Below are 21,043 nucleotides of genomic sequence, written 5' to 3'. Positions count from 1 at the left end.
ATCTATGTTTTTAGGCAAGCCTTAGCTAACTGTTGCCACTGGCACTCTGCGTTTAAACAAGCTGTCTGTTGCCACTGGCACTCTGCGTTTAAACAAGCTGATTGTTGCCACTGGTACTCTGCGTTTAAAACCAATCAGATAAAACCTAAAAATGTGTGTAATGATAACAAATAATGCATAGCTTACAATAATGCACACTAATCCCTATTGTTAAGGATTCATGGTAAGTAGGATCAGTTGTAGCATGACATTCATGTCAATCTTGGGACCAAAATCGTCAAATGGTAGACCTAAGAGAGACGATTAGCAATGCTGCAAGACACCCACAACTCCAAGGTAGCAGGGCATTTCGGAGTACACAAGACATTGATTCATCTGCAACGTCACTACTACTGGCTGAAGATGGAGATGGAGCATGATTTCAAACCGTCTCGTCAAAGGCTGCATACTCTGCATGGCTAACATAGGGCCCGACAGAACCGGATTCGAAAAGGTAGCAAGTTTCTCCATTGAGGTGTCTTTGTTGTGTCATAGTGCATACATTTCTTGATTTGAGCCTGTTGGTCTTGCTCTCTCTTCTTGTTTCCTTAGCTCATCTTGGCAGGTTATTCTGCAAAGAATTTTGAATCTGAAGATAGCACAGAAGAAGTGGGTCCATTCACTAATGATCTGGCTAATGAAGCGGGTGAGACTATACGGGAAGACCAGTTACAAGCAGGGGCTCTTAACCTTTTGCTTCGTGCACACCCTGGCACTGGAGTTTCTGGACTGAAGCTTGGGGTTTTCCATGAGCTAGAGCTAGTGTCCAAGCCAGACAATGGACTGGTGCTCCGAATTGGTTTGCTATATGGGGCTTCTCTTCTGGAGTTTTTGGACTGAAGCTTGGGGTTTTCCATGAGCTAGAGCTAGTGTCCAAGCCAGACAATGGACTAGTGCTCCGAATTGGGTTTGCTATATGGGGCTTCTCTTCTTCTTTGTCTGTTCTGACATCTCCAAAGTTCGGAGGAAAGATTGGCTTGGGCGCTTGTTCGGTTGAAAATGGAACATTTCGTTTAATATGTCACTTGTGAAAGCAATGGTTATGAAAAGACAATCCGGCTAGCTTTTCAATGCACTATAAAAATAAAATTATGTTTAGATATAGCCATATCAAAAAGGTACGTTAGAGAGGAGAGTTACATTATTGAGGAACACCCTTGCAGAGAAGCGAGTTAATTACCTCCAAACAACAAAACAGTCGAAAACTTTAAACAGCCGAAGATGCCAAAGCTACAACATGTAGCATTATGCTTGAAATCATTTACATTACATGCAGAGTCTTTGCTCCATGGAATTTTTCTTGAACTAGTTCTAGTAAGAAATTACAATCTTGCCAATATGCCTTCCATACCACACCCTCTCAAAACAAAATATCAAAACCTCTGCTAACAATTTAGTATAAAGAGAAATGATCCTGGTAAGATGGCACCACTATTGATGGTAGATATACGAACAGATAAATCATAATTGTAAGGCACAAGGTAGCACAGATGACTCTGATAGATGGCACCACTATTAATGTTAGATATACGAACAGATCAATCATAATTGTAAGGCACAAGGTAGCACAAATGACTCTAATTTTTCTTCCTCCTTTTTTTTCTTTCAACTCTGCTCTTCAAGTGTTACCTTGAATGTAATTATGACCCTTGATTGCTTGCAGCTGGATTTGAATTGACAGTTCCATTATCCAAAGGTCTTATACCCCATTTGCATTCTGATTCTAGAGGCTCAATCACTTGAATACCTTCCATCAGTAAACCCAACGGCAAACTGATTAGGTTCTGATGGTTGTGCAGCAATCACAAGTAGATAGACATTGCCACTGCACATATAAATCAACACAAATCCATGGTATAATTTTCCTCTAAAATGGAAATGCCATTGAACTTTTGAAGTTTTCGATTGTGCTATGAGATAGCTAAAAATGCTAACCTGCTCAAGCCCGGCTGTATATATATGGAAGGTGCAATACGGCAATGTGGCCTCAAGCTTTCTGAATCAAATACTCCAACAGCACCATCGATGAAGCTAACATAGATTAGAAGGTTGTCACATGAGTATGTTGCATTTGAAATTGATGCAGAGAGTGAATCATGGGGTGTCCACTGCAATGCAGATATGTACAACAATCATGCATCATTTTATCAGCTTTTTAGATTCCCTGGCAATCTTTCCGTTAAAACATGATACATAAACCAATCTTTCTAGCTAGAGATAAAAAGTAAGAAACAAGGAAAATACTTGTCTAATTTGTACTGTATAAGATTGCTCACATTATAAGATGTTACACTGAAAACACAGGCTTACATGGCACAAGCGATCCAGTTTAGAAGCGTTATAAATAGCAAGCTGGCTCTCATGCACAGCCAACAAGTGGACTTTATCATTATGGAACAATACTCTAGTATCTCCATCAACTGGTGATGGTCTTGATGCCTGCAACTGAATATATTTTGACTTTTGCTTATCCAATCCATCTATACCCCATACACAAAGTTGCACACAGACTGATATGAGAAATTACTTATTTCAACGAGTGACTCAAATGCAAATAAGAAAACATAATGTGGATATGTATATCAAGTATAGGATGTACACCTGAGCATCAGCCCCGGAAGATACCAAAATATTGAGAGAATGAGAAAATGTCAGACCAGTGATTCTCTTCTGGTGGCCCTTCAGCTTTGTTTTCACCTACAATCAGGCAATTGAAGGGATTGTTATATTCATGGAATCGACTTATTGGGATTGTCAACATAGTAACAACGTCAAGAGAATTTATAAAAAAAAATATCACAGCACCTGATCAACTCGGACATTGTATATTTGAATTGTTGAATCCTCCATTCCAATAGCAATGATATTATTATCTTGAGGATGGAAAGCAAGAAAAGATGTTGCAGGTGGGGATGGCATAAATGTTGTCATGACCTGCAAAGAACTAGGTGTCAGTGGCCTGAAAATCTCTCATGAAGCTAATTAAAATAAAATGAATTTCAAACACAAAACTGCTTTATATCAAAGGAGATGTTCAAAGCCTCAAGAAGGAACTAGAGTTTAAAGGAATTATAGTTTAAACGAAGTAAGATGAAGCAAATAAACCCAAGAATCAAGATAACAGATGCTTGTTTACACTCTACAAAATTGTTTCACCTTAAATGTCATCATGTTGAATAGGGACACCTTCCCACTAGAAGCGGACATAACATAAGAATCATTCTTTGACAAGGCTATGCATGAGACTACTTCTGGATTTGTGTCACTCATATCATTTGTCATAAGGATTCCACTCGCTGGCTGCCACAGTTGCGGTGCAGTATTTGCTGTGGCCTGGAAAATGAATTGCCATCGTTCAAATGCTTGCAAATGCTTATTAAATGCAGAATTCTAAAACTGAAAACAAACAGTATGTTAGGACACTTTTAGAGCTGTACCTTGCCAGATGGATTGCGATCATTACGCATCCATTTCCAAAGCTTGTGAACAACATTGGAGAAAAGAGCTAGGACAACAACCCCTGAATTAGTATATATTAATCTGGCTACCTGTAAAACACATGGAACATTATATCTAGTTCAAGCACAAAAAACTTTCTAGGATACAGAAAATACGGTCCAACAACTATGGTATGCAACAAATTCTTGGTTTTGGGGGTATAAATGAGATCACTAGCAACTTTCCTTTCCAACAGGTAGCGTATCTGGCAACCTAAGAGACCTACACTGGGTGATATCAGTGATCTCTGCTAACTTCAAGTTCTTGCTCTTATCTGCAGCCTCATCCAGAAGCCTAGGTTTCACATCTGTTGTCCGGCTACTGTCAAGATTATTCTGTATACACGGTATTGGTTGATGGTTAATTTATTTTATTCAAGAATGCTAAAATAAACCCCAACTTGTAAAGCAGGGTGATTCCAACAAATTGGAAAGGAGAATCTGATGTAATAATTAAAAGCCCAATTTTCCTATAGATTAGTTTGGTCAATTGCCAAATATCCAATTCTTCAAGTGGAATGACTCTCACGATAGTAGAAATTGATACAGCAGGAGGAACCCTTTCTGACCGTTCTATTGGACCAGGAAGTGGAGCAGCCGTGGCATTTGTTGTTGGAGCCTACAAAAAGGACAATAGTAGTGAGATGCAGAAGTTTGGGTACACATGTATTCAATTTGAAGTGGGGGCAGCATAGTACCTTAGAAATTGATATAGCAGGAGGAACCCTTTCTGACCTTTCTATTGGACCAGGAAGTGGAGCAATCGTGGCATTTGTTGTTGGAGCCTACAAAAGGGACAATAGTAGTGAGATGCAGAAGTTTGGGTACACATGTATTCAATTTGAAGTGGGGGCAGCATAGTACCTTTGCTGACACCACCTCAGGTGGTATCCTTGTCCCCTCAAACACTCTATTCTCAAGCATACGAAGCAGGCGAACTCCATCAACATTTGCTAAAATCTTGATCCCATTATCATTTGTAGTCACAACAAGTAAGGACCCTTCCTTATTGAAACGGAGGCGAGGGCTTGCCTGCAAAATTTGACAAGAAACAAGATGGGCATATATCTAATCTAAAATAGATAACAATCAGAGTTTCGGATTTTATATTTGATCATAACCAAAATAGAAAATATCTTCTTACAGGCAAACAACCCTCGACATCAGTAGTTGTCAAAATGTTGGTATTATCCATGTCCCAAAACTTAATTTGAAATTCATCACCAGCTGCCAAAAACCTGTTTCTCGTTGTATCAAACTGCACAACTCCTAAGGACCGTTTGCGGAATCCAGAATATGTTCGCTTGATTGCTCCCTCACTTTCATTCCACTCAACCAAGTACGAATCACCTTCTTTTCTTGTTCCACATGAGAAGAGCCTAATCCCGCATGTAATTCAATGAATTAAAGAAGCATCCTTATCGCTCTTGAAATGACATAGCTAAATATTCATCATGAAAAGCATAAGAGTTTAGAAAACTTAATCATACTGTGTTCCATCCGCACTGTAAGTCATTGTAGTACACCAATGCCCAGGGGCATCATAATTTACTCTAGATCCCAGTAGATCATAAAGCCAAGCTTTGATCTTTCCATCAATAGCCGTAGAGAAAATGAACTTCCATTAACCACAGACAAATACAAGATAAAGTGCACAATACAATTACATGCATAGAATAGCCCCCAACAAAATACAAGCATGAACTAGTACCCAATTAAAGAAACCCTTCAAAATTAGAGAGAGGCTTCTCAAAAAAATTATCGATAGGTTTTTTTATTATGGTACTCAGATCATAACTGACCTGGATATTCTCCTTATGATGAGGGCAGACTGAATATACAGGAGCTTCATGGCCTTCGAATGTGTACTGCTTGGTGCCAGTTACAGCATCCCATACCTGCTCAAGTCACTGAACACTCCTGAGACCAATCTATCACATCTAAAAATATCTATATGGTGACCTTTCAATAATAAATTGTTATTGGCATCACTAGTTGCCTGGTATAGCATAAAGGATTGGAACTTATACCTTAATAGCTTTATCATCTCCACAAGTGATAACACAGAGTTGCTTATTATTAGGGTGAGCAAAAGAAATATCGTTAACACCACCGACATGGGCATCAATCTGTGTGGATCCAAAGAAAAAGGGAAGAATTCATATATTGGACACCACAGATAAAGACCACAACAAAAGGAAAGTGGGTTGTGAAGCCAGGGTGTTCACTGTGAACCTCTAGATGTTGCCTCAACTCGCCACCACCAGTATATGAATATAAGTGGACAATATGCTTGGAAAATGCAGCTCCTACAAGCAATACAAGGCCATGACAAAAAAGACTAGCCAAATTGAAAATGAGTCTATGAAATTGGAATGTAAGAATTTACAGGGCAAGTTCCTTGGACAGAACACCAAAGGACACCACTCACAAAAAGATCACAGATCAATACACCAGTATTGTTGACGTGATGAAAACCCTCAAAGAGGGAAAAAGTCCATGACCTGAGCCAACGCGGCCACTTCGGGCAATTTATTAATAAAATAATAAAAATTTACATAAGTTTCTCTCATGAATGGTTAACCTACAAATGACTCTCCATGCTCTTTAAATAGAGATGATGAACCAATCGGGTGTTAAGCCACGGATCAAGTGTCGGTAATACCGGGGAGAGAATGAACCATCAGAGCACTTCATGTCTAGAACATATCATGACCGTCGGATTGTAAGTTACAAAAGTACATAGTAAAGAAACACACTTTACCTAACTCTACACTAGACCAAGTTATACTTAACTATTTCCTATGTGTCGGAATATCCTAACATCCCCCCTTAAGAACAACTTGGGATAAGATTGAAGGATGTACAAATATGACACAATAGGAGAAGGAAGGAGTCACTAGAGCCTATCCCCCTTTAGTGACAACTTCCTGAACGCCAACCATAAATTGAAGTTTAGTAAACTTCGCCTCTGTGAGAGCCTTTGTAAAGATGTCTGCAACTTGATCATCTGTTGAACAATATTGCACTTCAAGAACATGGTCATGAATGAGCTTTTTGATGAAGTGCATGTGCAGTTCAATGTGTTTGTTGCGCTGATGTTGGATTGGATCTTTGCATAGTTGAATGGCACTTTGATTATCACACCAAAGTGTAGTCGAATGCGGCTGCTAAAAGCCAAACTCTGACAGGATCTGATGAAGCCACAGGGCCTCCTTACTAGCTTCTATGGCACCACGATATTTTGCTTCTGCTGAAGAAATAGAAATGGCACTTTGTTTCTTGCAAGCCCATGTAATAGGTCTTGAACCAAGAGTGAAAACATAACTTGCAGTAGACTTCCGATCATCAAGGTCACCAACCCAATCGGAATCAATGAAACCAACCAATAGAGGAGATGCTTCTACACTATAATGAATCCCAAACTGAACTACACCTCGAACATAACAAAGTATTCTTTTAGCTACTTTCCAATGACTTTCATGTGGGTTTTGCATAAACCAAGCAATAAGGCCAACAACAAAGGAAAGGTCAGGACGAGTATGGGTCAGATACAAAAGTTTTCCTACAAGTTGGCGGTATAAGCTAGCATCAAATTAAGGGGAAGTACAAGTGACTGAAAGTTTGGCTCTAGACTGAAAGGGAGAAGGGGCTGGCTTATAGTCTTCCATGTGAAAATGGCGTAGAAGATCACAGGCATACTTGCACTGGGAAAGGGAAATACCCTCCTTGGATCGCAAGACTTGAAGACCAAGAAAATAATGCAAGTGTCCTAAGTCTGTCATTTCAAACTTCTTTTTAAGGCTGGACTTCACATGGTTTATAAGGTTGGGATCACTACCAGTAAGGATAAGATCATCAACATAAAGAACAAGAAAGATAAGAGACTTGCCCACTTTCTTGGTGTAGACAGTATTGTCAGAATGACACCTAGAAAAGTCAGTTTCTAAAAGAAAGCTATCCATTTTGGCATACCAAGCTCGAGACCATAAAGGGATTTCTTAAGCCGACATACAAGGCTGGAGTTTGTTTGTATAAAGCCAATAGGTTGTTCCATATAGATTTCTTCATGCAAGTCTCCATGCAAGAAGGCAGAATTAACATCCATCTGATGGACTTCCCATTTGAAAGAGGCAACAAGGGAAAGAACAAGGCGGATAGAGTTCATTTTGGCAACAGGGGAGAAGGTTTCAGTATAGTCAATGCCTTCAACTTGTGAAAAACCCTTAGCAACAAGATGAGCTTTATGTTTATCGACTTTTCCATCTGGGCCATACTTGGTTCTGTAAACCCATTTTCATCTAACAAGTTTTTGTCCCTTCGGAAGAGGAACAAGATCCCATGTATCATTTGCCAATAATGAACAATATTCTTCATTCATAGTTGCGTCCCAATCTGCATGGCCTGAAGCTTCTGCAAAGGTGTCAGGATCATAATTCGTTGAAGCCTGAGCCAATAAAGAAGAGGCTCTATCGAACTGAGAATGTGTGCAACGCTGATCTGTAGGATCACCAGCAAGAGCACCTGTTGCATCCTGAGTAGCACGGACCCATTTTGGAAGCTGAGGAGCTGAAGGAAGATCCTGAGACAGTGGGGGAGGATTGTCATCCTCGCTAGCATCATTTGAAGAAGAAATATTTTCAGAAGTAGAAGGGATAGAGAGAGGTGGCACATCGGCCGCACTAGGCTCATAGGCCAATATATTTTTAGCAAACTTTACATCTCTTCTAATGATAACATTTTTGGACTTGAAGTGGAATAAGTCTATATCCTTTGACATCTTCAGAATATCCAACAAAAATACATTTTTCACTCTTAGGTTCTAAAGCTTTATGTTTCTCATCTGGAATATGGGCCCATGCTTCACTTCCAAAAACACGAAAGTGACTTACATCTGGTTTAATTGAGCTCCATGCTTCCTCTGGAGTGACATTCATTAAAATCTTAGTAGGAGTGCGATTTATTATGTAATTTGCACAGTTAATTGCTTCTGCCCAAAAATTAAGACTACGTCCTTTAGATTGAAGCATACAATTAGCCATTTCCTTTAAGGTGCGATTCTTCCTTTCAACTACACCATTTTGTTATGGAATATATGAAACAGTATGTTGCATTTGAATTCCATTCTTAGTGCAAAAGTTGATGAATTTGTTGTTAACATATTCTCCGCCATTATCAGATCTTAACTTAAGAATTTGATGTACAAATTGTTTTTCAACAAAGGCCTTAAAGGCCAAGAACGTGTTAAATACTTCACTCTTGAGTTTTAAGAAGTATACCCAAGTGCATCTGGAGAAATCATCAATGAAAGTTAAGAAATACTTGTAGCCAGAGAATGAAACCACTAGAAGTGGACCACATAAATCACTATGCACAAGCTGTAAAGGGGCTGAGGCGTGCCAAGAGGCACATTTTTCAAAGCTATCCCGATGATGTTTTCCAAGTACACATCCGGGACAAACACCATCTCTTCAAGATACCATTGGAAGACCTGTCACCGCATTTTCTTTACATAGGTTCTGAAGGGAGCGATAGTTTACGTGCCCAAATCACTCATGCCAAAGTTTGCTCACTTCATCGTTATGAACAACAAATACCGAGGGAAGATTTGATGACCCAAAGTTGTTAAACTTATACAACCTTGTAGAATCATCAGCAATGCTAGTAGCTAAAATCTGTCTAGGATCTCTTAGGTCCTTAATTACAACATCGTGAGGTGAAAATTCAACGATTTTACCTTCACATGAATGAGTTATCTGATATACATATAGAAGGTTGCAGGATAAGGTTGGAACACATAATACATCATTAAATTGACCATTGTCTATATGAACAGTTCCAGTCCCTACAACATTAAGGGATCTATCATCACCAACATATATATTTTTGGTGTTACAATCATTTAAAGAAGAAAACATGGCTTTGTTTTTGGCCATGTGATAAGAAGCTCCAGAATCAATGAGCCACTCATGAGAATGAGAAGAAGAAGATAGATTTAGTGCATAGCTAGACCGAGATGCTTGACAACCACATGCAGAAAGTGCTATTCCTGAAGATGAAGTTGAAGTTGAAGAGTGCTTCAAATGAATATTATGCTTCTTCATTGTTGCTTCCAAGGCTTCCATCTTCTTAAAGCATTTGGATTCTAAGTGGCCATCTCGATTACAAAAGTGGCAATGTCTATCAGTCTTCTTCCCTTTGTTTTTATTTGCCTTATCATTTTGTTGAAATGATTTTTCATTTTGAGACTGAAATTGCTTAGGATCGTTGTTTGGTTTAGGACCATCTTTTTTAGGATACGACTTCTTAGGATTCTTTGAATTTGGTTGTTGCTGAGCGGATAAGGCTTTCTTAGAAGAGTGTTCAAGATTAAGAAGACCAAGATGTAAGAGTTTTTCTTGTTCTCTTATTAAAAAATCACAAAAGGCATCAAAGGAAAGGGACTTGTAGTGGAAACAAACACAGAGGAGGCTGGTCCCAACTTAGTAAGAATGGAATAGATAAGGTTACCATCTTCTTTCTTAACCTTAACACCTTCCAAGAGAAGTCTAAGGGTCTTGAACTTGGACAAAAAATCTTCAATGGAAGAAAAATTATTGGGGTCCAATGTAAGCAACATATTTTCGAGTTGATGGGCTCTAAGTTCATTTTTAATTCCAAAAATTTTAGTGATCTGTTTCATTGCTTCATTAGGAGTATCAAGTTCTGCGATATGGAATCTAAGGTCTAGAGAAATAGACATCCCTATGTGCTTGATCTTGCCTATTTTCCCATTTGGCTGCCTTATGTTCATCTTTCGGTTTGGTTTCTTGGCCTGAGGCTATTCTGTAAAGACCTTTACTTCTAAGTAAATCCACAATGTAGGACCACCATTGGAAGTAGTTGGTGTTGTCAAGAATAACTTGGCATGGACTTTCCATTTTAACAGAAACTGAAGCTATAGATGTTGAAACTAAGTGTTCCAATGGAAAGATCTCGAAAAATTAGTTTGATTAAAAAAAAAAATGGCTCTAAAAACGACTTCCGGATGAAGAAGTTATGGCTTTTTGAAGAAGAGCTGTTGAAGATGTCGATGGAGTGCAGGAATGTGCAGAAATGAATGATAATGTTATATTTAAAAAAAATCGCCCCTTTTTCAAACTTAATCTAATTAGCTCAACAAAAAGAAAGACTTGAACTCAAGACCTCTACTCTCATAAAGTAGTTTTGGACCAAGTGAGCTAGATTAAAAGGTTAGTAATTTTTGGAAAAGAGGAAGGGGTTTTTTTTTTTTAGTCACTGAAGCTTTCGGGTGCATGCTTACTTGAGAAAGCTCTTTTTTTGCCTACAAAACAAAAAACACAAAACCCAACATGGACATACAAAAAAAAACAAACCTTACGGCTTGAAGTTAGCTTTAGCCGGAAACTAAATATTTTCCTCAATGTTTCTGATTTTTGAGATCACATTAAGGCGCGACAGAAAAGAGCATACGCATGAGAAAAATCCTTCCTTTCTGTTTCTGATTTGTGCAGATCGCACAGAGTCGCGAGGCAAAGAGTATACGCATAAATGAAAGGTATAGATCCGGTAATTAAAAAACAAAGAGCTAAATAAATCGAAATAAATAGAGAGAATAACTAAAAACTGCAAATAAACACTATATACTTCCGAATCTTAAAAATGACGTAGCTAGGGCTACCGGAAACCTTTTCACGTCAAACAAAAGGGGTTCCTCACTGGAATAGATGCTCCTAACACAATAGAGCAGTGCTCTCGGCCTGAAAGCAGTCAGTAATAGTAGATCTAGGAAACAATAGTCGGGTGTAGTTCTACCGGCTTCAGATTTGGATCACCAATGGATGCGGCCCTCAAATAGGTTTGATAACATGTAGGAATTTACAGGGTAAGTTCCTTAGACAGAACACCAAAGGACACCGCTCACAAATAGATCACAAATCAATACACCAGTATTGTTGAAGTGGTTAAAACCCTCACAGAGGGAAACAGTTCACGGCCTGAGCCAACGCAGCCACTTCAGGCAATTTATTAATAAAAGAATGAAAATTTACATAAACTTCTCCCCTGAAGGGTTAACCTACAAATGACCCTCCATGCTCTTTAAATAGAGATCATGGACCAATCAGGTGCTAAGCCACGGATCAAGTGTCGGTAATACCGAGGAGAGAATGGATCGTCAGATCACTTCATGTTTAGAAAATATCGTGACTGTCGGATTGTAAGTTACAAAAGTACATGGTAAAGAAACACACTTTACCTAACTCTACACTAGACCAAGTTATACTTAACTATTTCCTATGTGTCGAAATATCCTAACATGGAAAGACATTCTAACTCTGCCAGATCATCACATTGTTACATAAAGAACAAAAACCCATCTCAGCAAACATATCATCATCCATGAAAATATATTCCCTATTGAAAATCGATGCTCAGTAACAATAAATATAGAAAACTACGCCCAACCTATGAACATGGTTCACAATGTGTAACACACCATCCATTGGAGGCAATAGACTTTAATTAAAGAAATCCATCTTAATCCACGAAAAGTTGAAATACACCTTAAACAAAAGAAACCCATTCCAAATTCCTCAAAAAGAGAACTGAATTGACAAGTTGGAATAAACCTTAAAGAGAAAAAATCCATTCCAAAATTTTTCAACAAGAGGATTCTACTGAAAAGTTGAAATGCACATTAAACAAAAGAAAGTTAAAACCCATTCCAGATTCCACAAGAAAATGGTTGGATTGAAATACACTTTAAACAGAATAAACCCAGTCCAAATTCTTCAATAAGAGTTTTGAGAGGAAAAACAAATGGCAAGGCTAACATCATGCATTACCTAGAGTTAAACTGAATACTATATGCAAAAATGAACTTAGTAATTGACAGTCTCCGCCAAGGTTATGGTAGAGGAATCTGCTGCTACTGCAGTGGTAGTAGTGCAGCTTGCCCAATTATTGTCATCGTCTCCAATGGGTCCAACTATCTCTTCATTGGAGAAGTCCAAGAGGTCATCAATGTGGAAAAAATCTTGTTACTGCACACCATTCTTGAGCTCTGTGAATTTCCCACTGGACTTCTTTTTATACATATATATACCTGATAATAAATAAGGAATTTGATTTTTAGCAGGAAGAGTCAAACCCGGTGTATGCAATTGTCTCTGTGCACATGCACATTAGTTTTGGATGGTGAGCCAGAAAACCAGAATTCATTGGAAACTCCCTCAAAAATAAAAAGAAATCCTTTGTTCTGAGTGATACCTCCATGAGCTCTCATCTCAATGAGGGCAAGCAGCAAATGGGGACTGAAAAAAAAAAACAATGGAGGAGGTAGTTTACCCTAAAGAGTTCAAAATAATTCATCGTCGATCAAACTTTGAAAATTCTTCACGATCAAATGAAATAGAAAAACCATAAAGGTAATCAACAGCTTCCATTCCTTATCCACTTGTACTCACAATACAAAGTCAAGTCCGTGGAGTCTTTAGATATCTGCATACAACCCAAAACAAAAATCAGAAACACTAGAGAAACCCAACTAATATATATAGATACCAATATTAATAATCAGAGTTTCAATAGAATTACGGGCATTTTCCCAAAAGAGAGAATTTAACAAAGCTGAAATGTGTTGCCCATCCTCTACAAAGAAACCAAATTAGAAAATGGAACCTTCGCCTTGGAATAACAAACAAGAACCTACTGAAGACGCTCAATGTTGAAATTCTACAGTCGGGGAAGAAGATTCAGCAAAGTTCAGCTATGTAATTAGGCATAAATAACAACAAATTTTAGCTATGTAATTAGGCATAAATAACAAAAATGGAGTATAAAGAACTAACCTTCTGCAAATCAAAGAGGGTAAACAAACATTGTTATGGAAGTAGGAAGAAAACTGATTATCCAACATCAATCTCGGTGTAAAGTCCAGCCACACAGAGAAGCATAATCTAGTTGTGATCAACACACAGATACGGAAGAATGAGGAAGGGATCAGGAAAATCAAGACACAAGCCACATCCATAAAAAAAATCCTTAAAAAATACAAGAAGAAACATCCCTTGGAACCGCCTACAGCTCCACGTGTCATCCATGCACACTCGCTCTCACATCTGTTGGAACTTCCTAGAGTTGCATGTTGTCATCATGCTCATCAAATGTCACATTTCTCATTTTAATAATTGAAATAAAAATTATATATTTTAATAATAAAAAAATAGTTAATAATATATAAAATTAGATATTGACACGCTAAAGTTTGCATGCAACCCACTTGCTTCTCTAACACCATTTTAAATCTCAATTTCCAACGCTAGAGGCTTATTAGCTTCATGATTATCTACCCTTCCAAAAGAGAAGCTACGGTTCTGAAGTAGCTGAGCTCTGCCATCCATAATTATGTACAATCCTGGAACAATGCTGAAATGAGAACTGCTTGGCACCTTACCAGTTTTGTTCAATGCCGAAATCAGAACTGCTTGGCACCTTACCAGTTTTGTTCAGATTAATATATGCTGCTGGAATAGATTAACATATGCTTCTGGAAGCTTCAAGTGCTTGTGTACATATCCTGCATCAGATGTAACATGACGGTCATGTCAATCATTTGTAGCATGACATTCATGTCAATTTTGAGACCAAAATTGTCAAATGGTAGACCTAAGAGAGATAATTAGCAATGCTGCAAGACACCCACAGCTCCAAGGTAGAAGGGCATTTCGGTGTGCACAAGATGTTGATTCATATAGAACGTCACTACTACTGTTTCGTCAAAGGCTACATACTCTGCATGGCTAACATATAAATCAAGGGCCAACAAAACCAGATTCGAAAAAGTAACAAATTTCTCCATTGAGGTGTCTTTGTTGTGTCACAGTGCATACATTTCCTGATTTGAGTCTACTGGTCTTGCTCTCTCTTCTTGTTTCTTTGGCTCATCTTGGTAGGTTTCTTTGTAGGGAAGTAGGATTCTGCAAAGAATTCTGAATCTGAAGATAGCACAGAAGAAGTGGGTCCATTCTCTAATTCACTTGCTAATGAAGCAGGTGAGACTATGCAGGAAGACTAGTTACAAGCAGGGGATCTTGGTAATATTGCGCCTGAACTTATCAACGTCCTTTTGCACTGCAATTGCTTCAACCCCTCCTCCATTCCGACTACTCTCAACATTTCTAGGGTTTTTGAAAAACGTTGCGAAGGATGAAACCCCGCTCAAGAAAAAAGTCTTTTGTGCACATCACACGGCCCCGCTCAAGCAAAAAGCCTTTTGTGCACATCACACGGCCGACTGTAATGACCACGGTTATGGTTGTGACAACGGTAACGACCAATCTTCTAACCCACATTGCACTCGAACTCAAAACCCCGAAGGCTGCTATATGGAAAAACCGAGACCACGGCATGACCAGGCTATGGTCGCCATTAATATCATTCCCTGCATCATTTCTCCTCACTTCCCAGTCTTCTTTATTATTATTTTTCACTATAGATCCCGGGATCGAAACCCCAGCATTCACACCACCATTTTTCTTCCTGATTCCCTCTCTGGCTCTCACCACAACTGGAACCCATCCGTTCCTGGAATATGCGAACCTCACCAGGGCCGGAGGCAAACTATTCTTTTTCGCAAAATATTCTCTTCTGGCAGAGAGCTCCGCATAGACACTCTCGAACTTGTCAAGACCACTAGTGGAATAAGGATTCTCCCTCCTCCCATGTCTCTTTTGGTATCTTGACCTTGGAAGAACCGAGTTCCAGATCTGAATATTGAAGGAGCCTGACCAGGTGTTGCCAAGATTGCCAGGTGTAAAACAAGGAAGACCAGGTGGTGTTGTGGTGTTGCTAGGTGAAAACAAGAAGACTAGGTGGCAAAGTGTTGCCAGGTGAGGTGTTACCTCAAACAAGAAAACCAGATGCCCTAAAATTCACACGGCTGTGGAAAGTAATTTGAACCCATTTGCTATTTAACCTAAGTGAGAGTGCTTCCCAATGCTTTTTAACCTAAGTGATAGTGCTTCCCAATGTGTCTTCAACTAATGCCAGTATTAGTTTGTCGTTTTTGAAAATGGGATGTGTTAGTGTCGGTCTTGAAAGCCCTCCATCAGCGATCAAAGCTCTTTGCATTTGCATTAGTAGGTGTCTCATCAGTGTCAAATTTTGCATCCCGTTAGGCATGCCATAACCCTGATGAAGGAGCTGGTCTATTTATACCCCTCTTGGCTTTGTTGGATCAGGTCATATCAGTCTACAGAGGTTGAGGTACAGAGGAGGCCTCGTAAGGGGGGTAAGGGTGGACATCATAAGCGAGAGGAGCCCACCTCTTTGGCAGAATTACAGGCTTGTCCTATGGCAGTTACTTGTTTTCAGTACATGTCTTGTTATCAGTTTTGTGAGAGGATCTCTCGGATTCAACATCACAGAGAGTTGGCCCGCCTCTTTGTTTTACATTTGCATGATGAACATGTCAATCTAGCAGGGGTAGATTTTACATTGACACCCGAGGTGATCTCACATGCTACAGGGATACCGAATGTTGGTGAGGTGTGGCCTAAGCGCAAGTTGCTAAATACTGTTCACTTTGAGCCCTATGTCCGGCCACCATTCATGAGACATTTGGCGGGTGTTTTTCCATTCAGATTTCTCCGGAGCGAGTATGCTCCCATCATGAGGCTTATTATGCATTATTTTACCTGTGAGGGCAGATTTTCACAGGTGTACTCATATCACATTCGCCTCTTGATGCACTTCACCCGAGTGAGGATGATGAACATCCCGGTATTCTTCTTTCAGAACATTCAGAGGATGGTGCCCATGTTGCAGAGGAAGACCCCGGCCCAGCAGTACAGGAGCCTATGTCATTATGGTTTGATTCAGCTCATAGTCTTGCATCAGTTGACTCAGCAGGGCATCTCATGGGAGGAGTTCATTTCCTGTGAGTTTTTCACAGCACCACCCCAGCCACATCCAGAGGTCATTCAGGAGGAGGGAGGACCATCTCAGCAGCCTGATATTTCGGTCACTCAACATGTTAGTTCTTCACCTCAGCTCACTTATCAGAGAGGCCAGAGGGCCTTATTTGCAGCAGCCAGGCGAGTACTATCTCCACAACAGGTGGAAGGGGTCTCGCCTTCATCATCAGCACAGCGAGTATTATCTCCACATCAGGTGGAAGGGGCCTCGTTTTCTTCACCAGCACAGGTACCACAGAGGGGCAAACAGCCCATGATTCATGAGGGTCCATCAGGAGTTCCAGACACTGAGATGATTGATCTTGAGGCCAGTTCTCCTAGCCGAGAGGCAAAGGAGATCATTCAGCATCTCAGGGCTGAAAATGATGTTTTGCAGAGGAGACTTGAGGGTGCCCAATGGACTATCACTTACCTGGAGCAGCGGAACAAACAGTTGGTGGAGGAGAAAGTACTTGATGAGTTATGGAGGATTCGTAGTGACCGAGCCTTGAACCGAAGAAGACCCGGTGATCCATTGCCTGCTGACCGAGAATCTATGCTCATCCAGGTGAATGCACACTTAGAGAGGCTGTTGGCTAAGGCTAACCAAGAGAAAAAGCTGCTGAGGAATATGAAAAATCATTATTGGGCAAGGATGCATGTATGCAAAGCCAAAATGAAAGTGTTTCAAAGGAGGTTGACCGAGGCTCAAAAACGGAGAAAGAAGCCAAATCCCCTCCGTATCTTGGCTGAGGCTTCACTCAAGGATCATGGCACTCATTAGCCTAGCCACAGCTCAAATCCCAAAAAATTCTGAAAATTTTGGGTAATTTTGGCAATTTTTGGTAATTTACAGGTTTTGGCTCTTTAACGGGTCTCACCCCCGGTGAGACCCTTTGTCATGGCAACTCCTTTTTGCAAAAACTCAGCATTTCTAGATTTGTCATGTAAAATTACATATGCCTATGGATGGACTTGAGTTTTTATGGAGTTTTGGGCCTCCAGAAGGTCAAAATACATGCACAATTTGACTTTCTGCCCCTTTTTTGAGTTGCAGAAACCAGTCTTGGGGGAATTAAGTTTTGACAGGGAAAATGACCTCCAAATTCAAAAATTCCAGTTGGGTTGGAAAGTAGACTCACAGACCTTTCCAACAAGCCCACTTTTGCTCAATTTGGACACCTGCAAGTGCCTCAAACAGGGCTCCAAAGGGGCGCGACCCGTCAGGCAGTTTTTGCCAGAATTGACTTGTTCAGCCCAGAAAACGCAGTTTTGACCCAGTTTGACTTTTTGGGGTGGAAGATGATTATCTTTGATGTAATTATTGTACTTTTTAGACACTTTTACTCTTATGTAACATTTCTAGAAGATTCATTCATGTAAAGGGTAAAAATTGAATGTATGAACTGGTTTCCAAGTTTATAGAGGCAAGTTGTTTTGACTGCCTATTTTGTAGTGCTTAGTTTAGAAGTGGTTGAAACAGCTCCTAGGATAGTAAGCTCAACCCATGGAGGCAGGGAAAGAGGTTAGATCATCTATATTATGTACTTTCTTGCTCATTTTCTTGGTTGGACTCTTGAGGGAGAAGCTACCATTGTATTATTCACTGTATCTCAGCAATTTTTGGCTAAGGAAAACCAGGGTTTTGCAGTCCTCTTTGGGATTCTTGTGGACTCATGTGTTGATGATGTATTTCTCTATGTATTTGTAAGTGTGTTATGTGAATCATTTCCTTCTTTTCCTTCTGCACATTAAACAAATGAAGTGTTAAAGTAAGAATTCATGCTTGCCATGCTCTGCTTTTAAGTTTGTTTAATTTCAATGTTTTCTTCTGTCTAAAGAGAATTCAAAGTTATTGTTTGCTCTCTTTAGCTCTTTATCTTTCATTCCTGACCATCCACCTCAGTTAAAGGCATCAACATTGTCTCCTACCTCGCCCCAAGGAACCCCCTGCAGAAACCGTGTCCAATCCCCGCACCCAAAATTGCCCTCTCCTCAATTTGCCACCAAAAACCCAAAAAACCCCAAAATCAACTCTTTGATCAGTTTACTAGCCTAATATCAATGTTACTTTATTGGTCATCTCCCTAATTGAAGATTTTACGAGATAGACCGGAGAGAGCCTTCTCCTGCCTCATAGGGCTAGCTACGAGGTTGAATGGTTTGATGTAGCTTTGAGGTTTGCATTTCTCAGCCTGAGGTGAAATTTCAAGTGCTAACAGGATGAAAATGCGAAGGGAAACAAATCAAAATAGCATATGCTTTTGGCCTCCGCCCTCGGGAAGAGGCCAAATAAGACTATGAAATGAAAAACTATATATATTTAACCGCAACACCAAATAATAACCAAGTGAAACAACTTAAAAATAATGTTAATAGCTTCATTTTGATTACTATAGTCCCATGCCATTGCCACATGGCAAGGACTAATAAGAAAGTTATAGAATATGTTAGGGACTAATAAGAAAGTTATAGAATATGTTAGGGGCTATGATATATATCAAAGTTAAAAAATAGGTTAATAGAAAGCCAATGTTTAAAAATAGGTTAATAGAGAACCTATGTTTGTAAAGGAGAATATTGATGTATTTGTTATTTTTTATGTATAAATTAATAATAATTTAAATAAAAAAGGAACAAAATATGATTTTTTAAATGGATTTTATTTTTAAGAATTTTGAGAAAGTATAATATTGTAAAACTTATCTTATTATATTATAAAGAATAAAAAATGTTAATAACATAAAATGTATGATAATATGGAATTTGTATGGTTATTTGTAATATGAAATTTGTATAGAAATTTATTTTATTTAATATCAAACTATATAATTTATATAAAATAGTTAGTTATATAAATGAATAGAAAAAATTTCATATTTTGTTATTCTAAATGTAAAACTATAAGATTTGTTGTGTATATAATTTTATTTGCAATAAATAAATTTTAACAAATTTTTGAGGTTGTCAATATTATTTCTTATTTCAATTTTTAAAAATGTTGAAAAAATAATATATTTGAATAGTTATAAGAAATATACTTCCAATTTTTTTAGGTATTAAATTTTAAGCAATCTAATTTTATGTGAGTAAGAATCCGAATAAATCATAAATATCTCATTATATTAATTTCTTAGCCAAAAGCAACTAATATAAGTTTTAGTAGTTTATATATATATAATTTCTTCATTAATACCTATATACTAAATTAGAATTATATAATATTTAAAGATATAAAAATCAATAGAATTAAGTTCTAATTACTTTTCATTATACAAATAGGATGTTATTATATGAATAATGAAATTTATATTTTTATATCTACTTTACAAATTAAAATAGTTTTTAATATGGAAAATATTTTATAACATAAAACAAAATTGAGAATAAAATAATGTGTTTTTTTAATTTGAAAATAAGAAACAATATGATTCTAAAGAGAGAAATAATTATACAAAAAATATTAATATGGAATAAAATTGCAACCATTAACATAAATGTTTATGTTAATGTAAGAAAAAATAAATAGCTCTTTTAAGAAGATCAATAAAAATTAATATGCAAGAGTAGTTGAAAGGGAGTTTCCAAATAAAGGGAAATTGACCCTCGGGGAGTTTCCAAATAAGGGGAAATTGACCCTCGTAATCAAATTTTCATTGTACCGGCAAAAGGGATTTGAAATCCTAAGCCTGGGTGGGCCCTGGTAATTTTAGCTCGCTGTGATGGGAATGGAAACAAATCCCCGAACGTGCATTAGAAGATGGTAGAATCGAGCCCACAAAATGATCCTTTCATGTAGTAACTTTTGTTGTAACAATTTGATGATGGATGTGCAGTCGATGTTTTGCATCAGAGTACGAAATAATGGTGTTGCAGTTGCCATAACTTTGTAACAGGAATTTCGTTACCAAAATTTGCTTTAAATGACGTACATCTCTAAGTGCGACATATATTAAATCCAAAATTAGTTTAATGTTGGCCATCTGGATAATGAAATTTGACTGAAAATTTCTAATACAAAAGGAAAGTAACAAAGCTTTTGCCAATGGTACTCTTGTGAGGCCATGAGTGAAAAGAACGAGGGCATATAGTACAGGAGGACAAAAATTCTCTTGTCATTGACATGAAGATTAAGAAGGCAATCATCATATTAGTTGCAATCAAATCGCTTACAATTAGAGGTTTCTTCTCGCAGAAATTTGTTGGGAATTGACGATACGGAGTCCGAGCTTTCCAATGCAACAACTTTGATATGTGATAATTGCAATTCTGGGATTTGCTAAGCCTTTGAATACATTAAGAACGTTATCTTGGTTTAGAGTCGTTAACTATTAAGAATTCATTTTCATGGAGGAGGATATTTATGTAAGTCCTAATTTCAGGAAGAACGTTACTATAAGGAAGAAGCAGGAAACAAAATTCAAAAAAGTCTCCAGTTGTTCTATGGTTCCCTATGACCTTCAATCCTCTTTTCAAGATGTAATGGTGGAGTCACATCTCCCTCAATCAGATAGCCACAATTCTATGAATGGGTTAGCAGAATCCGCTACA

General features: G+C 38.3%; 1 protein-coding gene across 1 annotated transcript; it reads right to left on the bottom strand.

Moving 5' to 3' along the window:
- Window positions 1–1,644: 1,644 nt before the first annotated feature.
- On the bottom strand, window positions 1,645–15,501 carry LOC149194776 (protein TOPLESS-RELATED PROTEIN 2-like). The gene is made up of 18 exons (XM_089407791.1): window positions 15,474–15,501; window positions 14,788–15,321; window positions 5,772–5,845; window positions 5,567–5,665; window positions 5,339–5,434; window positions 5,027–5,154; window positions 4,681–4,915; window positions 4,401–4,568; window positions 4,066–4,155; window positions 3,719–3,872; window positions 3,477–3,583; window positions 3,196–3,372; window positions 2,845–2,973; window positions 2,641–2,736; window positions 2,350–2,519; window positions 1,975–2,070; window positions 1,787–1,864; window positions 1,645–1,702 (listed from the first exon to the last, which is right to left on the bottom strand). Exons 1-18 carry the CDS (start codon window positions 15,499–15,501, stop codon window positions 1,645–1,647), a joined length of 2,517 nt encoding a protein of 838 aa, XP_089263917.1.
- Between the last annotated feature and the right edge of the window lie 5,542 nt (window positions 15,502–21,043).

The sequence above is a fragment of the Pinus tabuliformis genome, chromosome 2_2, assembly GCF_031772625.1.
Source record: "Pinus tabuliformis cultivar Carrire ecotype Pingquan chromosome 2_2, CPIR1, whole genome shotgun sequence".
NCBI classification, from domain to species: Eukaryota; Viridiplantae; Streptophyta; class Pinopsida; order Pinales; family Pinaceae; genus Pinus; species Pinus tabuliformis.
The sequence above is the reverse complement of the archived record's forward strand: the minus strand, read 5'-3'. Positions and strand labels throughout refer to the sequence as shown.

Coding starts and splice junctions, on each gene's coding strand:
- LOC149194776 (XM_089407791.1), bottom strand. CDS start 15,501: ATGGGTTCAAATTACTTTCCACAGCCGT. Junction 3,373..3,476: donor ATCGCAATCCATCTGGCAAG/GTACAGCTCTAA, acceptor TTCATTTTCCAG/GCCACAGCAAATACTGCACC. Junction 2,071..2,349: donor AACTGGATCGCTTGTGCCAT/GTAAGCCTGTGT, acceptor AATCTATGTTAG/CTTCATCGATGGTGCTGTTG.